Consider the following 21,062-nt stretch of genomic DNA (forward strand, 5'->3'; position numbering starts at 1 on the left):
CCTAAACTAGTCTGATCCAGGCCTGTGACCCCCCCCCCCCCCACCCCACCCCAATTTACCAGTTGTAGCATGCAGCTCCAATCCAGTACTCTAAAAAGCTGGATACCTGCGACCTTTTTACTTTTGTTTTCTTGGATTTCTTGCTAGAATTAAACACTGGCGCACTTGCTTAAAGCCTTTATTAATGAAAGGTGGAAGATAAAAGAAATATGTTCATACAAACTTGGACGATTGGTTATATCATTTAAATTTGTGTGCTGTGTTTATGAAAATATACTAACTGCGGTGTTTTTACAATCTTACTACCAGATCTCACTCTCGAAGACATTCTCACCGACGTTATTCACGTTCCAGATCACGTTCCCATTCGCATAGAAGGCGATCCCGCAGCAGATCTTACACACCTGAGTATCGATCACGGAGAAGGAGCCGCAGTCATTCTCCAATGTCCAGCCGAAGGCGCCATGCAGGAAGTAGAGTAGGTTATTAAATTAAAATACATGTATAATCACATTGGTGAGGGGCTAATAACACTCCTTCATGAGTGCATACAGCTTATAGGATTGACTTCTGTTTTTCTGAGGAGTGAAAGAATGTTTGGAAGTAACTGGCATCCTTTGAGATGTTTTAATTAAGCAAATAGTGTTTGAATACTGGAGTTTTTTTTTCTTGAGGGGTGGTTTCAGTTTCAAACGTGCACAGCTCTTGTGACTTTTAATGATTCACGCAAGTGAGTGGGCACTGAGCAAGGCAATTGTGTGCATCTATAGAATATAAATGTAGTTAATTATTTTGATAAGATGTATAAAGTTCTGACACTAAAGTATAGATTTCACTACATTAATGTTTGAATAGTAAGTTGTTATTCAGTACAATGTTCCCTCTAATTTTTATTTGTATTGAGTGGGCCACGAATTCCTGCTGAGTGCAACTTTTTTGTCCGTGGTCAAATTTTACAACCAGAACAACTTAAAGCATATTTAGAGCACAGTTGCTATTTATTCAACATTAACTAGTTACATCATGCTGGAAATTTCTCCTGTCTGCCTTTCTCTGTTTTCCAGTGATGGAAAATTCTGTCAAAATTGACAGTCCACCTCTCCTAATGGGTCACATTATACTTCTACTCTCATGTTCCAATCTACCTCTCTACTCACGGATCCCATTCTACCTCTACACTCACATCTCACACCTGGACTGACACGAGCACGCACTTTCAGGAGAGTAGATGAAATGTGAAAGAGCGGGGAGGATACACACCCTGAAAGCCTGGGCTTAGATCATAAACAACCTTAAAAATCCATTCATCTTGCCAGTGAAATGAAACTCACATAATCTGGGGTCTCATCCATTATCCATTAGCCTAGACAGCTTCAATTAACCTGCGGTTTCCAAGTGGTATATCATAGAAATTTATGGCACAGAAGGAGTCCATTCGGCCCATTGTGTCTGTGCTGGCCGAAAAAGAGCTAGCCAGCCTTTACCACCTTTTCAGGCAGAGAGTTCCAGACCCTTGTCAACTTCTGGGTGAAAAATTACCCTCTAATTCATCTACCAATTACTTTAAAAATTTTTGATTTTTAAAAAATACAGGAAACTCTTTTTTATCCGGGACCGGTGTGGTGCCGGTTTATCAAAAAGTCCGGATTACAGAGAGGTATAGTAAAAGGTACGAGAGCCCCGTACACAGCAACAGATCCAGGCTTCCCTGTTGCTTAGCAACAGGTGCAGGAACCCCGGCCACAAGATCCAGACTTCCCTGTTGCTTAGCAACAGGTGCAGGAACCCCGGTTACACAGCCACAGATCCAGGAACGGCCACTAATATGAAGTAAAACTTACCTGAACCTACTCCTGAATTTTGCCAGTTAACAGATTTCCGGTTATTTAGGTGCCGGTAAATCGAGTTTCCTGTATAAAGATAATTTTTACGGGGACCCTGGTCAACTTATTCTCTCTGAATTCCGAAAAACCTTGACGGGGCTGGACATGTAGTAATCAGCAGTGACCATACTCACTGCAAATATACTGACCCGATCCTAATGTATTTTAAATGGGGATGGGGTAGAAGGGGGAAAAAAACACACATTTACCCACCCCACCCCACCGCCCAAATTATAAAAAAAAAAAAAGCTAACTATCTCCGTAATGGATACTAGTGACTTGTCTTTGTCGCCCAGGCCAAGCTGGCAGTGTTACTTGCAGCAGATGAGACGGTTGCGGGCCTGTGCAATGCCTGTATCCATGTCTCTCTCTCCCTGCCCTGGCGTCTCACCCCCCCTGTAACTGCCTCCAGCCATCTCTCTCGCGCGCACAGTACACCAGTCAGCGCCCACCCCCCTCTCCCCAAGTCACTGCCTCACCACTAACTGTCACTCTTAATATGGCCACTATATATTTTGTTTTTTATAAAGACACTCTGATTCTTCCCCTCTCACTCGGAGCCCCAACCCCCTCACTCACTTCTACTCCACTATTACTAATGGCCACTAAGGGGTGAAGCTTTTACAGAAAGCTGCTAAGTGCAGTTTGGGAAGGGTTGAAGTCTGCCCCTTGTCATGTCATGCGCTTTAACCCAAGCAGGGCAGCCAAGGGATTGAGTATCCTAGCAGCCGTGCGCACCCTGTGACTGCTAGGGAAATATACAAAGACATCACAGACATTGCTGCATGCTGCTGCTCTGCCTTGATGCAGCTTTCTAACTTTATGCCACTCGAGTCTCTGGCTCAATCTGAACTGCACCACAAAGCAATGTATTGCATTCAGGCAAGAGCTGAAAGCGCAATCAAATGAAATACTAATGGTACACGATTAATGTTTGTTAATCGAAAAACACTGGCTATTTTCTGGTCTCTATAGGGCTATTTTAACACATTCACTGCCACGAATAATAAAAAAAAAAAACGGGTTGGACTTCATATAAAGACAAGCGACAACATCTACCAAAATATAAATGTGAAGTCAGAGTATTTTGTACTGGTGGCTTTAGAAGTACACCAGTGTCCGTGGTTCATCCCGTTTGGGATACTGGCAGAGCCTCCTTCAGTCCAAACCTTCAATTCGTTAATTTTCTGAGATAACCAACACGCTAGGAATCTGCCGGACTCTTTCTGCTCCATTGGACAAGTGTCATAAACAGCAAATTATTGGAGAAGCAGTTTTTCCTCTTTTTAAACCTAAGACGTGAGTGTAACAGTCAGGGGAAATGAGAATTGAAGGATATTTCAGATCAGTCCAGCTACTCCAGTTAAGACTGATCAGAGTGTCTACGAACCTTAGTCACTCCGTCTTATAATAAAATATTGTATAGCACTATCAGTATTTTTAAGAATATAGCAGCTCACCGTGATCCAAAAGTGTCCTTTTTTTATGCATCTGCATTTAAATTATGGTTGGACCTATTAAAGGAAGAAAGAACTTTCATTTATATGCCTCCAATTTGCAACCTCAGGACAACCCTATGAGATGGATTAGCAACCAGAAATGAATATGCTGATGATGAATTGTTTTAACGTTGTTTAATTGAACGCATAAATTTAGAAGATGTGAGGAGTTGTCTACATACAAAGGAAATAAAAGGATGGTTGTTGGGATAAGGAAGCCGGTGCCGGTAATGTGACATTAATAATTAATTCAGCTCCTGGCCTTGATTCAAGGGCTATTGTTCCAACCTGATTTTCTGGCACTGACCGTGAGCATGAGCAAAAAAACTGGACCAACAGAATAGCCCTGAAACTTGCTGATAAAACAAAGTTTAATTGGTCAGCGATTTCATCTGATAACCTACATGTAACTCCTACCTACTGGCCCACCGGGAATCTCCCCCTTCCCCCCCCCCCCCCCCCCCCCCCAGGCTCCAGTTTGCTGTTCTCCATTCACAGGCTCAGCTGCACTTTTTCCTGCTCTCTCCAGTCGCTCGCGCTTTGGCCGTTGGGTATTGGACTCCAGCTCACTGTTGTGTGTGGCCTGTGAATTTCAGTGCGTGGGACCTTGCAGGTTGCCATGCCTGTGTACCTTAGCGGGAACATTGTTCAGTAGTATTTAATTTTCTTGCACTGTGGTTTTTTTGGGGATATTTTTGTACTGCTGGCTTGATGGCTACTGTTGACATTGCCTTCACAACCCACTGGTCTTGGATTTCATTTCATGAGCTGAGTTAAACCCTCCAGCCACAGTTGTGGAGAGTCTTGTCTGAGCTGATAGACAGTACACCACCTGATAGTGGAGCGTTCCACCTCTTTATAGGAGGGGGGGAAATTCATTCTGTCCATCTTGTCCTACAGACTGGCCATGTGTCGGCGAAACACGGAGCGTTGATAGTCGATGTGGAGAAGTCCGCTGCCAGGACTGCCCCGTCGTCCCAGATGAAGGATGATTCCTGGAGGCGAGCGGCATATGGGAAAAAAGAAGGGAAACTCGGTTCTCAAAACGTAAATTAAAAACTTACTTTCAAACAAGTTGATTGTTTCCAGATATCTATTGGATGTGTTGTTCATTCACTCTCTTTACAGCAACGTGTTTGATAAAATGTTGGACCTCTTGCTATTCTTACTCTTAACACATTTCACACTAAAGCATAATTATCCAGCAAGTTATAACTTGATCTATTGGTCTGCTTTGTGTGCCTGTACCATTGTTGTCCTTGCACCGTGTTAATCATGGGAGCATCTTACGGCTCGAGATCTGAACCAAGGCTCAAGAACAGGTTTGGGGGGGCTGAATGGCCTACTCCTATCATGTTCCTAAACCATAAGAAAGACTGATCTTGAAATAAACCTGTAACCTATCATTGCTGCTAAGGGTGTGACCTAAAACAGGTGATATCACATCCACACAATTTCAATGTGGAATTACCTTTTCTCTTGTCTTGTCACACAATTGTACTTGGTTAAATTTGGAAATATCAGCTGCAGTTGACCATATAATTTTGTTTCCTTCAATCACTTGTAAATGACTTGCTTACAACTAAATTGTGGGTAAATGCCAATCAAGCTAACTTGTTGCTAAATGCTATATTCTTTTTCATTTACCTAGTCCAATCACTAATTGTATTATTGCTAATTTACATTACAATTTAGAGATGTGAAGCCCATTTCTCCCACCTTTCTCTTTTCCCCCCCCCCCCCCCCAAAAAAAAAAGTTACACCTCAAGTGACTGGTAGTGCTGCAATAAAAGGCTAATATTTTGTAAATGCTCTCAGCAATTTAGGATAGAACTGGAATTGGTGATTTTTTTTTAAAGCTGCTTGTGGGGTATTACTAGTTTTAGAGAACTGCTCTGGACAAGACTGTATGGACATAGAATCATAGAATGATACAGCACAGAAAGAGGCCATTCACTCATTGAGTGGAAAATTTGAATTTGTGGAGTGGGGACTCGTAAATAGTTGGGTGTCACAAAATTGGCCATTCAGGCAGCACAAGTGATAAAATATGTTCAAACAGTTATTTGAAATCCAAACTGATGGTGTATTTTTGTTTTTAAAAAAAATGCGGTTGAAGTTATAGGTTAACCCTCAATGGCCTTGTTTTGTTAACTCCCAGGTTGTCATGATTTTCTATATAAATATTGAATGTGCTGGTACAACGTCCCATACGGAAGTGTGGATGCTGCACCTGCAGATGCAAAGCCAATAGTGTAGGGACTTGCACACCATTTGGAACTAGTAAGAAACAAGCTTTAATGGAGAATTTTAATTTGTAACAGTTAGGCCTGGCTCCAAATAGACAGTAGTGTCATGAGCAGTCATTGGGTCGTTCAAACAACTCTACGTGGAAAATGTGCAACCATTGAGGCCCAAGTTAATTTTTGTTGGACGGTTGAATTTATGTGTGCGTTGAGGGTTGGCATGAAGTCAAAAAATGTGAGTACTGTAAGAAGGTTGAGAGGAGATTTGAAGAAGATTGAGAGGAGATTTGATAGAGGTGTCAAAATCATGATGGGTCTAGACACGAGTAGATGGAGATAAACTGTCCTCATTGGCAGAAGGGTGGAGAACCAGAGGACACAGATTTACGGTGATTGGCAAAAGAACCAAAGGCGATATGAGGAAAAACTTTTACACAGTGGTTAGGATTTGGAATGCGCTGCCTGAAAGGGTGGTGGAAGCAGACTCAATCGTGGCTTTCAAAGGGGAATTGGATAAGTACCTGAAGGAAAAAAATCTGCAGGGCTATGGGGAAAGGGCGGGGGAGTGGGATTAGCCGAAGTGCTCTTGCAGAGAGCCGGCATGGGCTCAACTGGCCGAATGGCCTCCTGTGCTGTAACCATTCTATGATTCTGAAATGGATGAGCCCTTGAAGATTTTTCAGTTGAAGCCTCTGAGAATTAAGACAGAAATTAAGACTTTGTTGTTGGCATATTAAGTTTACTTTGAGTTTCTGTTAAATTTTTGCTGGACCCTGTACTTTTAGCACCACTAAATTCTTCAGCAGAGCTATTAATGCAAAAACTATGTTCAGTGACTACAAAAAGTGACTTATTAGAATATATAATACTTTCTATATATATAGTGTATATATACAAGCTATATTTTCCTGCAATATACAATATATATAGAATATAAGGCAGCCACAACATCCCTACTAAAAAGAAAAAGCAAACATTGTAAGTAATGCTACATTGGTAAGCAATGTTATCTATCTCTTTATTATATATATAAAGCGGTTCTTCTGTCTGTCCTTCTGTCTGTCTGTCCTCACCTGTGCGTCTGTCCGGCTATGCGCTCGAAAGTTATAGAGCGTACCTACGCGCGCGTTACCTCCAAAGAAAGCTTACGCTTCCGGGACGCTGGTAAGCGTATTTACTTTTCGGTCGGACGAAAATTGTTCGCGCCTTATGCAAAAAACCATCAAAATTAAACTCATTATCTGCTAGCATTGATTGACTGACATCAAGGTTCGACCAATCCTGTGACGTCACGATTGACCAATCCTACAGTACGGTCCCCTGATGGTTGGCCAATCGTGTGTGTGTGTGTGTGGGCGGGACTAATCGTTTTCATCTCGGGGATCTGGCAGCCATTGTTTCAGTGCCATGCCTTCAGCTTCCAGCTCAAACTACTTTGAATGTTAGTATCTCTTTTAAAAATAACATAAGATTTTCCAAAAATGTTTTGAGTACTTTCACTTTCATCTTTCAAGGTATTAAAAGGTAGAAATGTTGCCCGGCAGCACATTCACAAAGGGACACAGACAGGGCCCTAAAGCCTGGGACTCGATTTAAAATGTTGCCCGGCACCAGATTCACAAAGGGACACAGACAGGGCCCCAAAGCCTGGCACTCGATTTAAACCGCCCGCCCCAAAACAGCCCTGGCAAAGCCGGGCTCCCCCAGCTAGTGTTTGTATGTTTGGAATAGTTGGTTAGATGGTACTGATACATCTTGAGATGACAATTGCACAAGTGTTAAGGCTACAAAGTCTGTTGTTTTATTGCCTCCAAATACTGTAATCTGAAATCCTGCAGATTATTTCTTTGTAATTTTACCTCCTGTAATACAACATTATGAAGTTACACTTCAGCCCACATGCCCATCGTGTAGCCACTACTCATGAAGATAGATTGAGAAGTTAGTGTTATAGAGATTAGCAGCTCTTAATTTGGCATGTGTAGTAGCTGCATTGCTTGTTTTGTGTCTCCAAACTAATTTATGATTGCACACATGTTTGTGACACTGAATTGCATCTGTTGTACAAAGCCAACAATTGACAATATTGCATACTTGGTGTACTTGGACCAAAAAATTGTCTTTGTGCTTGTCCATTTTTAATATTGCCATAGCACTTCAAAAAATTGATCTGATAAGACATTGTAGTTAATAAATGCTGAGGCGCTCAACATTGTTTCAGCACGTCGGCCCAAAGTTGTATCGCAGTTTAATTTTTATATAGCACTTCTAATTAAAATAAAACTCTGGAAATCTTTGGAATCTGGCTAGCCGATAATTAATTGAAACCAGTACACTGATGCTGCATATGTGAATCATTTGAGGGCACTCACTTGCTGCATTAAGCTGTTCTGTAGCTGTTAATCTGATTGCTTACTGTTTTCCAGCAATAATCAAAGCAATTCGTATTTGAATTCTGATCTTTTCCCACAAAAGATCTAGCGATACTGCAGCCAATTATAGCATCCCTGGTACTAGTCTGTAAAATCAGCTAAATTGGTATAGTCCAGCCATTAAGCCCGAGTCTTTTCTGATCTGTCTGGTTCACTATCGCCCCCACATGATGCATTTACGCAAATGGTGATGTAAATGTTTAATGGCGAAGGAAAGGCTGTGGGATATATCCTATTCAAAATACTCACTTCAAAATATATTGTGTATGGCTATTTATCAATTTATAGACAATATTGCAGATTTTACAGGTTATTTTTAGCCTTAAAATCTACGTTTTGGATCTCCTACCACAGAGGCTGCTAATCATATGGGGTGCAGATGGTCTGCATACATCTGACTTCAATAAGCTAGTGGGAGCCAGTACCTTTGCCCAGACTGGGAGAAACATCACTCGTGGCAGAGTACCACTGAGTACTCGGCTGGTAATTTTCCAAAGGGGTCTGGGGGGTGGCTTTCATTGAAATCAGTGAAGATTTTGGGACCGAGCTAGGCGGTTTCCATAATTGTCATTGCAGAGCTGAAATGTCAGGTTGCGTGGGGCTAGAACCTGTAAACGGGATATTTAATCGACTATGGAAAGTAGTTGGTGGTGTAATTTTAAGCAGAAAAGCTCCCCTGCCTCCTGCAAGCTATTTGTTTGGACCTATAACCGCATTTTATTTATGTGGGTTACAGGCTCACTAACAAGGCTATTTACTTTCATTCTTATAAAATCATTATTGTGACTTCACAAGCAGTTGTTTCTGTTATGCTATTTACGTATTTCTGAAATATTTATTCTCCATTTACTTGCTATGGTAAGCATTTGTTCTGAGAAATGACATAAGATATTCAACAGTTGCATTGTTTTTGCAGGCTAATCCAGATCCAAACACCTGCCTCGGCGTTTTTGGCCTTAGTTTGTACACCACCGAGCGGGATCTTCGTGAAGTTTTCTCTCGATATGGACCATTGGCAGGAGTCAATGTTGTCTATGATCAGCGGACTGGGCGTTCAAGAGGATTTGCATTTGTTTATTTCGAAAGACTAGAGGATGCTAAAGAGGTAACATGAGGGCTATCGGATAACAGTAGTTCAGATCAAATTTATGTTTGTAGATGTTGGTACTCATTTTATTTTATATATTAACTCTTCAATTTTTGGGCCTGTCTGTATGTTGGCATGAAGTTGCATAACAAGTTCTATTTGCTAATTCCACATATGAATTGATTGGCTTGTTTAAGTACATTATTTTTATCCAGTAAGACACTGGAGCACTTAATGCTATTATTTTGATATAATTTGATGAGGGTAAATGGAAACGCAAAATTCTGGTCTTAAGATGTCGTCTTTCTGCAGGCAATGGAACGCGCTAACGGAATGGAATTGGATGGTAGGCGAATTCGCGTAGATTATTCTATTACAAAGAGGCCCCACACTCCCACTCCTGGGATTTACATGGGACGACCTACTCAGTAAGGATAAACAACTTCCACCTTTCTTACAAAACTTGCGTCCAGTTTGGTGTTTTTACTAATATGGTTTCTTTTATTCCGTATTATTAGCAGCAGCGGAGGAGGTGGTGGTGGTGGTGGTGGACGTCGCCGAGATTCATACTATGATCGAGGATATGATAAATATGATCGATATGATGATCGGGACTATGATTATCGGTACAGGTAAAGCATTCTATAATGTTCGGGTAGCTAAAGTCCATAATATAACTGAATTATGTTGTGGAGGGTGAAATCATAAAACTTAATACAATAATGTCTTTGAAATGCTTCAGCGCCCTCTACACATGTGGTTTAATCCAAGATTCAATTCACTGTGAAAGCTATGTGCTCACTTGGTATCTGATATTGGTGCTATACATGGCATCACATTCCCACGTTATGAGCCCTGTTCACACGCTGGAGCACTAATTCATTTTTTCTCAGGCTGAAGAACGTTCCTTGCTCCAAACTTCATTTGTCATGGTAGCCCTCGGAATATTCAGAGTTTCTGCAGAAATTGTAGATTTTTAGATTTCTTGTTATGGCTACTGGTTCCTAGTTATTAATACAAAGTTTTCAGTGTTTCAGGTTTGTCAAAAGTTCACTGACCTTGTCAAGGGCGCCAGTCTTTGAGTTTAAAAGAAACCATAATAGCACCATATTAGAAACAGCTACACTTGGCAATTCAAACTCGGCCAAAGGAACCTTTCAGTGCTTGTTGCCCATTGCATCAGTTCTATTAGGCCATTTCTTGTCCTTGAGACCTCTGTCTATGATCCTACACGAATTATTACGCATTCAATCCTCTTCAAATAAGCAATCATAAGTTTCAATCATGACAATTAGCAATGTTAATTACATTTCGCTTGCAAGGTTAGTGAGTTACAAAATTTTGGAGTCAAACCTACTTGATCTGGTACTCGTGCATCTTATGTTTCTAAAAGTAGTTTGTTTTATTTAGGACACTAAATTGTAACTTCTATCCACTTCTGCTTAAGTCAGAACTAGATTATAGGTCAGGATGAATTGGCACTGTGGGGTGTGAAAAGGTTCGTAGACGTGTCTACATGTAGGAAGTCTGGTGTCTGTCATCGGGTCAATGTGTCCAGTATGTGGTTTCCCTGAGAAAATCAACTCCTAAATTGCAAATAGGATTGCACAGAATACTCTTAAGATGGGTAATATAATTTTTGAATATGGGGCAATCATGAAAGAGCTTGTGGTGCTTGGAAAGGGTGAATGGTTTGTGTTCATGTGTGCAGATTTAAATAAATAAATGCAACTGATGAAAGCAAAAAGTTGTACAATTTAAAAAATATTTGGACTTGGAAGCACACGGACTTGAGTCAAGTTCCTGTTTTTAACCCCAGACTGCTTGTCAGATAATCGGACATCCAGTCCTGGATGAGCTGCAGTTTCTTCCAATTAAACATTGGGGCGATCAAAGCCCTCGTTGTCGCCCCATCGCAAGCTCCATTCCATCGCCACAGATTCCACCCCCCACCCCTGCCTGACCACTGTCTCAAGCAGTTTGCAACCTCAGTGTCCTATTCTGACCCCATATTGTCTCCATCACAAAGACTGCCTATTTCCACTTATATAACATTGTCTGTCTCCACCCTGGCCTCTGCTTATTTGCTGCTGAAACCCTCGTCTGTCCTTTTGTTACCTTCAGAATCAACTATTCCAATGCTCTCCTGGCCGGCTTCCCATCTTCCACCCTCCATAAACTTGAGCACACCCGCAACTGCTGCCCGTATCAGAACTCGCAGCAAGCCCTGTTTGCCCATTACCCTTGTGCTCTCTGACTGACTTATATTGGCTCTCAGTCCACAACACCTTGAATTTACAATTCTCATCCTTGTGTTCAAATCCCTCCATGGCCTTGCCCCTCCCTCCCTCTCTCTCTCTCTCTCTCTCTCTCTCTCTAACCTTCTGCAGCTGTATAACCCTCCAAGAACTCTGCGTTCCTCCAACTCGGGCGTCTTGTGTATCCCTCACTCCCATTGCCCCAGTTTTGGCGGGTATGTCAGTCATGGCTCAGTTGGTAGCACCCTCGCCTCTTGAGTCAGAAGATTCTGGGTTCACATCTCACTCCAGGGACTTGAGCACAAAAATCTAGGCTGACACTCCAGTACAGTACTGAGAACATAGAAGATAGGAGCAGGCGTAGGCCATTCGGCCCCTCGAGCCTGTTCTGCCATTTAATGAGATCATGGCTGATCATCCAAATTCAGTACCCTGTCCCTGCTTTCTCCCCATATCCCTTGATCCCTTTAGCCTTAAGAAATATATCTAACTCCTTCTTGAATATATTAATGAACTGGCCTCAACTGCCTTCTGTGGTAGAGAATTCCACAGGTTCACCACTCTCTGGGTGAAGAAATTCCTCCTCATCTCAGTGCTGAGGAAATGCTGCACTGTCAGGTGCCATATCTCGGATGAGACGTTGAACTGAGGTCCCGTCTGTTCTCTCAGTGGACGTAAAAGATCCCATGGCACTATTTTGAAGAGCAGGGGAGTTATCCTCGCTGTCCTGGCCAAAAATTATCCCTCAATCAACTTAACTAAAACAGATTATCTGGTCATTATCTCATTGCTGTTTGTGGGAGCTTGCTGTGCACATATTGGCTGCCGAGTTTCCTTCGTTACAACAGTGACCACTTGAAAAAGTACTTCATTGGCTGTAAAGTGCTTTTGGGACGTCCGGTGGTCATGAAAGGTGCTATATAAATGCAAGAATCGGGCATTTTCTCGACACTCCCAGCGAAACAAGTTGCATCTAGAAAGTAAAGCTGAACTTTTCATGTGCTTCGAAACAGAACATCATCCTTAAATTGTGGATGTCAAAATCCTGGTTGGTTCTGTAGTGATACATTTATTAACTTATGCAAGCCTTTTGTTTGTGTCTCATGTCTGTGATGTATACCTGCCAGGTAGTTTTAAAGGAAATACAGGTAGAACGTCCCGAATCCGGCAACCTCGAGACCAAGGCCGAGCCGGTATTCGAGTTTTTCCAGACTTCGGAACGTGTTTCTGATGTCCGGAAACGCCCGAGCCCAGGTTGCGATATTTCCGGACTTCAGACATCAGAAACATGCAGAGTCCGGAAATGCCTGGGCCCAGGATGCGCTTTTGGTAAGCCTCCCTCGGTGTCTGGATTCAGGAACATTTTACGGATTCCGGACCCCTGCCACCAACTGTCCCGGATTCTGGAACTGCAGATTTGGGATGCTCAACTTGTACTAGATCTCAAATGTAGTAGAGCCATATGCTAGTGTATAACTGCCACAACAAAGGTGCTTTGAAACTGGAAAGAATTTCTTCATGGTAATATCAACTGGTGAATGTGTTGAAGTATAACCTGTCAGTACTGTATACAAATATGAATTTGTTTTCAATCCTAACACACCACCAGGGTAGTTTTGATTTTGGATGATAGTGTGAAATGGGCAATAGCAATTAAGCTACCCATTATACATCTCCCGATTTTCATCACGAAATACCCAATTGAAGAGCGCGTTTGAGGTTTGATTTGATCAATACTTAATTTGGACACTTTTTTTTTAAATGTAGTATTAAAGCCTTTCCAATTTTCAGCTTTTTGGATATTAACTACAGGAAACTTTGTGCTATCTGGAAGATGAATGTCCGGCAACTTTGATCTAACGGCAGAAATCAGCAGCCGTTGTAGGTGTTTTTTTTTCTCCTAGCATTCTTTTCACAGGCAGGCTCTGGAAAGCGTCTGTCGCTTAGCAACAGCTTCAGAGACGCTTCCAAGCTACTGGGCCGAGTGTTTACAAGCTGTTGCTGAGCAACAGTGTTTGTGGTCAGACACGGCAGGCTCTAGAAAGCGTCTCTATCTTAGCAACAGCTTCAGAGACGCTTCCAAACCACGGGCCGAGTGTTTACAAGCTGTTGCTGAGCAACAGTGTTTGTGGTCAGATACTGCGATGAAAAGCTCCTATCTGATAACATTGACGCTGGTCTATCCGGAGCTTTTTTAAAAAACGGCAGTAGCTCGGTCCCATGGGTGCCGGATAGCACAAAGTTTCCTGTATTTTGATTTATTCAGTGTCCCATATAGGAGGTCTGGGAGTCACACCTTTGTGGATCTGGTTTAAATTTTAAATAGTTTGATACTCTTGCATTTGTTTCCGTTAGCACAATTTTCAATGTTCACATCATCGAGTGTGGTACTTTTTTTTAAGCAGCCTGGTTTCTAATGAGCAGTAGCACTATAGTGTGCCTTAAGTTCTGCTTGAGATTTGGTTTGTATACTATATTCCACAATTTCTATATTGTGTGCAACATGCAGTGTAATCATTTGTGCTGTCCAACCAGGATATGCAATAACATAGGTGTGAAGTGAATTATCATGTTCACGAGAGCTTCTTGTGTACAATTCTTTCAGTGGTTTTGGGGGGGGGGTGGTGGTGGGAGGGGAGAAAGATACTTGGGAACTTTAACAAACAATTCACCCATCTATTGCAAACAGTATAATGTATCTTGAGTACTTGTAATTTTCTGCATGTTTGTATACACTTTTGCTTTACCAGTCTTTTTCTTTGCAAGTGGTTCAATTTTTATATTTTGATCATAATTGTACTGTATGTGAGAAAAGTGCACTATGGAGTTTGAGCTTTCCTATTGGAAGAAAAAAGGTTCTTTAGAGGGCCAGTAGTACCATAAGAGCTGGCTTAAGTGATGGGCTTGGGAGCAAATAGCTCGCTCACCTTCAGATGGTGAGTTTGTGGCTAAAATAATTAACCTTTACAAACTCGGTCGTGCCTAGAAACTATTATGATTTAAACAAATCGTACTGTTACCATTAGTAATGCCTTTCCCTCTGAAGATTATACAACTTCTGTGACATGGCCAATCTCTATTTTACTGCCAATGTATGTAATCCTCAGTTTGCAATAGAATAGAATTTGTGTTTCTTAACTTGGGTCCTATATAAATTAAACTGATTTAAGCGGTGTTGGCATTCAACCGTTGTGCTTTGTGTACTGTTTAAATTTTCACTGATTCTCCTGTGGCCAAGTGGGTGGAGTAGGTGGCCATGTTAAATGTGCAACAGCAGTTCAATGACAACTTTTCTCATTTGCCCTCTCCCTTCTTCACAACTGAATTTGACCTTCCTTTCTTGCTCTTTCTCCCCACCCCCATTAAAAAGTGTCCTGGAAATAGCAATTCATGCTCAGTATGGTGATAAACCACCTGGTTGCTCACTGAAGTGGCTAATCTTCATATGGGCAATGACTACCGGGGGGAATCTCGCTGTTCAGTTTGCATCCATATGTTAATCCTCAGCTGAGGCAATTGGGTAAACATCGGCCCGGAACTTGCGGTCCTGATGACGGTGAACTGGCAGCGTTCACCACTGAAACTGACTGCAACTTAAGGATTTAACACGTGCGCAGCCTAACATGGAAATCCTGAACTTGTGGTTTGTCATTCACTGCTCCTCCACAGGCTGCGCTGTGGACCCCTTCCCAGAGCTGGCAATCAGTGTAATCTGTCAAATCATAGATCGGACAAACTTTGGCTCTTCCACAGTAATGCAGCTGAAATACCCCATTAAAAGTTAAACCCTTTTGGATTAGGTGTAACTGGGGTTTTAACAGCATATTGCCTGCTAAACATAGGTTATGGCCCTGAAAAACACATTTTAATTTTGTGTAGTGTAAAATTTAAGTTTTTAAGAAATTAAAAAAAAATGTAAAATTTTGTTCATCTTTATTTCAGGTTTGCCATTTCCCATTGAGAGCCCCAATCTTTGTCTTGCTCTCAACATTTTTTAAAAGTTAGATTCAAAGGTGCTTACCCACTTCCTGGTTCACTGCCTGAGAATGCTGCATTTTGATTGGCTGCCTAGACAGCTTGTTGACATCACAGCAGCTCAAGTTAGGGATTCCCCATTAACTTGTGTTGATTTCAGTTATACGTCAGAAAAGCGGAACTTCTCGCCACAGAGATCGAGATCTTTGTGGGAAGCTTACTTTGTGGCCAGCGGCGAACGCCTTTACTTCGCTGCTGACCACAACTTGCGAGCTTAAGTCTTCAAAGTTGTACAGTGAGCTTCTTCATATAATGTGGCCAAAATGAAACTTTTTAAGGCAACTTAAGTCTTATCTGTATTGTTTCATTATAGTAGGCGACGATCGCCATCCCCTTATTACAGCAGAGGATACCGGTCACGCTCAAGATCTCGTTCCTATTCGCCACGTAAGTACTAAAACTATTATTTGCATTGCGGATGCCTAACTAAGCTAACCATGAAAATGCATGGCAGTCAAGTGCAGTAATTAATAAGATTGATTAAAGTAATTCGAACATGGTAGTAATTGGATTAATTAATTCTATAATTACATTTTTGTTTTGCAGGTCGTTACTGACCAGACTCTCCTGCTTGCTGGGCAACTGTCTAAAGATTTTTAATCAAAGTGTTAGTGACTTTTTTTGGGAGGGGGTGGGTGGAGGGGTTAAGATTTTGGTAGTTGTGCATGATAGTTTCTGTGGCTATATAACTGCTTTGGAAAGGCCATTCTAAAAGCTACTTGCTTGAACTGATTTATGTAGTTCATCACCTGATGTAAGGAAAGGACAGGGCTGGAATTTAATGGTAATCTTTTAATTACCAAGTACAGGTTGTTTTTGAACATGCAAATGCCAACATTCATTAGTTTTGTGCTGGTGTTTGACTTTGTCACGGGGTTGTATTTGCTGTTTGAAGCTGTCTTAGAGTTCTGAGGTGTATTTTTTTTAAATTAAAAACAACTGATGTAAACCTAGAAAAGATCAATATATGCATTTTACAAAATAACTATTGAAAATGTGCAAAAGGGTAGACTGTTGTAATGTCCTTAAAGATTCTAGAAACAGACTTGCAAGTCTTGGCACCTACTGACCTGACCGGGTAATAGTGAAACATTGAATTTCTGCCCTAGATTGAAAATGTGATGTGACAGAACTCTGTAACAATGCGTCTTCACAGTTGTAAAGGATTATAAGAATTAAATTTTTGTTTTTAGTTAATGGTGTATTTCTATATTTTGACTTGCAAAGTAGTCCCTGCATATTGAACAACTGCTATAATGTACAACGGTTTACTAAAAATTAAAGATGCCTCCGAGTGTGAGGTACTTGGGATGCTCCATGGATTGCTGTTGGATAGTCTGATTTAACTATTAATAGTAGGGAATCTTTCTGGAAATGACAATTTCTGAAGAGACAATTGTACCTTTTATTACATATATAAAAAGCGAGATTCTGAATTTGAGATTTCCCTTATCACCTTGTATGCAGAATCCAAGCCTTAAAAACTAATATGCTGCTTTTGGAGCTGAATATAATAGTGTTACAATTTGTTTTATCTCTGATAACCTAGAATAACATACAGAAGTACAAAGTGAACAAAATTTTCATTACATGCAGAGTTAACATTTTCATTAGTTATTCTGCAACAGGTTATTCAATGCAAAGTTACCGTGAACACGAATAGTTCCCTACAGCAGGAAGAATTGATTACAATAATTGTTAGGTGATCCCCAAAAATCTCAGATCCATTTGGTAAGGAAGGGAATAAAAAGAATGGGGAAAACGATTTTGACTTGCAGTGGAATTCTGTGCTCCAACAGCCTAAAATAGTATTCTACTTGTGCTATGCAAAGAAGGAGTAGACTGTGTCTGGAGGAACTTTGGATTGAAATGCAGCAAATACATCACCTGTTAGCAGTTTCCCACCTCATCCAGAATGAATGGCTAGTGTATGCATACGTCAGCTAGTAGCATGCCTTTTTAGAGATTGATACTTGAGATCTACTGATTTACAGCTTTTTATACAAAATTTAAAATTCCAACAAACTTCTGTGGACTTAATGAAGCACTAGCCTTATGCAATGGTGGGTATACACTAAGTTGCAGTAAAGCTACTTTTTGCTTATTTCCTTTATTTTGACTAGTCTGATTTAACATTAAGATGGTAGAATTAGAATTGAGTTTGAAAACTTCAAACTTAATAGTATGTTATACGATATAGTCTCTCAAATCTTCCTTTCTAAATGTTAAATACCTTTTACAATGTTGCCAAGATTGGTGGGAGGCCAGAGGATTGGAAATTTTTAAAAACTAGCAAAGGATGACAAAAAATAAGAGGGAGAAGATTAATTGAGAGTAAATTGGCAAGAAATATTAAAACAAAGTAAGAGCTTCTACAGGTATATAAAAAGATAGAGAGTAGCTAAAGTAAACATTGGTTCCTTGGGGGATTAATAATGCGGAACGGGGAAATGGCAGAGACTCTGAACAAATATTTTGTATCTGTCTTCACGGTAGAAGACACTAATAACATCCCAGTAATGGATAATCAGGGGGCCACAGGGAGGAGGGAACTAAAGACAATCACCATCACTAAGGAAAAAGTACTTGGTAAAATAATGGGACTAAAAGACAAGTCCCCTTGACCAGATGGCCTGCATCCCAGGGTCTTAAAAGGAAGTGGCTGCAGAGATAGTGGATGCATTGGTTGCAATATACCAAAATTCCCTGGACTCTGGAGAGGTCCCAGCAGATTGGAAAGCCACAACTGTAACACCCCTATTTAAGAAAGGAGGGAGACAGAAAGCCGGAAACTATAGACCAGTTAGCCTAACATCTGTCATTGGGGAAAATGCTGGAGTCCTTCATTAAGGAAGCAGTAGCAGGGCATTTGGAAAATCATGTTTAACAAATTTGCTGGGGTTCTTTGAGGATGTAACGAACAGGGTGGATAACGGTGAGCTAGTGGATGTGGTGTATTTGGATTTCCAGAAAGCATTTGATAAGGTGCCATATAAAAGGTTACTGCATAAGATAAGAGCTCACGGAGTTGGGGGTAATATGGATAGAGAATTGGCTAACTTAACAGAAAGCAGAGGGTTGGGATAAATGGGTAATTTTCTGGTTGGCAAACGGTAACTAGTGGGGTGCCACAGGGATTGGTGCTGGGGCCTCAACTATTTACAATCTACATTAATGACTTGGGTGAAGGGACTGAGTGTAATGTAGCCAAGTTTGCGGATGATACAAAGATTGGTGGGAAAGCAAGTTGTGCAGAGGACTCAAAGAATCTGTAAAGGGATATAGACAGGCTAAGTGAGTGGGCAAACATTTGGCAGATGGAGTATACTGTGGGAAAGTGTGAGGTTATCCGCTTTGGCAGGAAAAATAAAAAAGCAAATTATTATTTAAATAGATTACAAAATGCTACAGTTCAGAGGGATCCGGGGGTCCTTGTGCATGAAACACACAAAGTTAGCATGCAGGTACAGCAAGTAATCAAAAAGGCAAATGGAATGTTGGCCTTTATTGCAAGGGGGTTGGAGTATAAAAGCAGGGAAGTCCTGCTACAACACAACAGGGTATTGGTGAGACCACACCTTGAGTACTGCGTACAGTTTTGGTCTTATTTAAGGAAGGATATACTTGCATTGGAGGCAGTTCAGAGACGATTCACTCGGCTGATTCCTGAGATGAGGGGGTTGACCTATGAAGAAAGGTTGGGCCTATGCTCATTGGAATTTAGAAAAATGAGAGGTGATCTTATTGAAACAAGATACTGAGAGGGCTTGACAAGGTAGATGCAGAGAGGATGTTTCCCCTCGTGGGGAAATCTAGAACTCTGCATAGTTTCAGAATAAAGGATCGCCCTTTTAGAACTGAGATGAGGAGGAATTTCCTCTGCGCGTCGTAAATCTGGAATTCACTGCCCGAGAGCGCCGTGGAGGCTGGGTCATTAAATACATTTAAGGTGGAGATGGACAGATTTTTGCAAGATAAGGGAGTGAAGGGTTATGGGGAGTAGGCAGGGAAGTGGCTTTGAGCCCAAGATCAGCCATGATCTTATTGAGGCTCGAGGGGCCAAGTGGCCTATTCCTGCTCCTATTTCTTATGTTCTCATAACAAAAGAATTGGGAGCAGGAGTAGGCCATATGGCACTTCAAGAATTCAGTAAGATCATGGCTGATCTTCGACCTCAACTCCACTTTCCCGCCCGATCCCCAGATCCCTTGATTCCTCAGAGTCCAAAAATCTCTCAACTGTGTATATACTCAATGAATCAGCATCTGCAACCCTTTGATTCACAACACTCCTCATCTCAGTCTTAACTGGCTGGCCTGAGACTCTGCCCTCTAGTTCTGGAGTCTCTAGCCAGGGGAAACAACCTCTCAGCATCCACCCTGTCAGCCCCCCTCAGGGTCTTGTATGTTCCAATGAGATCATCTCTAATTCTTCCAAACTCCAGAGTATAGGTCCAATCTACTCAATCTCTCCTCCTCTCATCCCAGGAATCAATCTAGTGAACCTTTGTTGCACCACCTCTAAGGCAACTATGTCCTTCCTCAAATAAGGAGACCAAAACTGCACAATACTCCAGCTGTGGTCTCACCAAAGCCCTGTACAATTGTAGTAAGACTTCCTTTCTCTTGTACTCCAACCTCCTTGCAATAAAGGCCAACATGCCATTTGCCTTCCTAATTGCTTGCTGTACCTGCATGCTAACTTTGTGCTTCCTGTACAAGGACACCTAAATCTCAACACCAACATTTAATAGTTTTTTACCATTTAAAAAATATTCTGTTTTTCTATTCTTTCTGCCAAATTGAATAACTTCACATTTCCCCACATTATACTCCATCTGCCACCTTATTGTCCACTCACTTAACCTGTCTGTATCCCTTTGCAGGCTCTTTGTGTCGTCACAGCTTACTTGCCCACCTAGCTTTGTATTGTCAGCAAACTTGGATACGTTGCACTCGGTCCCTTCATCTAAGTCATTAATATAGATTGTAAATTGCTGAGGCCCAAGCGCTGATCCTTGCGACACCCCACTAGTTACAGCCTGCCAACCGGAAAATGACCCGTTTATCCCTACTGTTTTCTGTCTGTTAACTAATCCTTTCTCCATGCTAATATATTACCCCCAACACCATGAGCTCTTGTGTAGCAACCTTTTATGTGATGCCTTTTTGAAATCCAAATATACTACATCCACTGGTTCCCCTTTATCTACCCTGCTAGTTACATCCTCAAAAAACTCTAATAAATTTGTCAAACACAATTTCCCTTTCATTAAACCATGTTGACTCTGCCTAATCATATTATGATTTTCTAAGTGCTCTGTTACCACTTCCTTGATGATGGATTCCAGCAGTCACCCGACGACTGATGTCAGACTAACTGGCCTGTAGTTACATGTTTTTCTCTCTCCTTCCTTTCTTGAATAGCAGGGTTACATTTGCTGCCTTCCAATCTGCTGGGACCGTTCTAGAATCTAGGGAATTTTGGAAGATCACAACCAATGTATCCACTATCTCTGCAGCCACCTCTTTTAGGACACTAGGATGTAGGCCATCAGGCCCAGGGGATTTAAGAACATAAGAACATAAGAAATAGGAGCAGGAGTAGGCCAATCGGCCCCTC

General features: G+C 41.4%; 1 protein-coding gene across 5 annotated transcripts in view; it reads left to right on the top strand.

The window, feature by feature from the left end:
• Positions 1–16,637, top strand: part of tra2a (transformer 2 alpha homolog) — a 36,767-nt gene extending 20,130 nt beyond the window's left edge. For 3 of the 5 annotated variants that reach the window (XM_085988482.1, XM_085988483.1, XM_085988484.1), the window contains 7 exons: positions 355–478; positions 4,283–4,429; positions 8,977–9,165; positions 9,460–9,575; positions 9,666–9,779; positions 15,754–15,827; positions 15,987–16,637. In XM_085988482.1, coding sequence (XP_085844608.1) covers positions 355–478; positions 4,283–4,429; positions 8,977–9,165; positions 9,460–9,575; positions 9,666–9,779; positions 15,754–15,827; positions 15,987–15,997 — 775 coding nt within the window. In that variant the 3' untranslated portion in view covers positions 15,998–16,637. Of the gene's footprint in view, positions 1–309; positions 479–4,282; positions 4,430–8,976; positions 9,166–9,459; positions 9,576–9,665; positions 9,780–15,753; positions 15,839–15,986 lie in introns of those variants that run through there. The other 2 variants (XM_085988479.1, XM_085988480.1) reach the window with 2 other exon arrangements.
• Positions 16,638–21,062: the final 4,425 nt, after the last annotated feature.

Source organism: Somniosus microcephalus, chromosome 5 (assembly GCF_052327205.1).
Source record: "Somniosus microcephalus isolate GS21.2 chromosome 5, FLI_Smic_1.0, whole genome shotgun sequence".
NCBI lineage: Eukaryota > Metazoa > Chordata > Chondrichthyes > Squaliformes > Somniosidae > Somniosus > Somniosus microcephalus.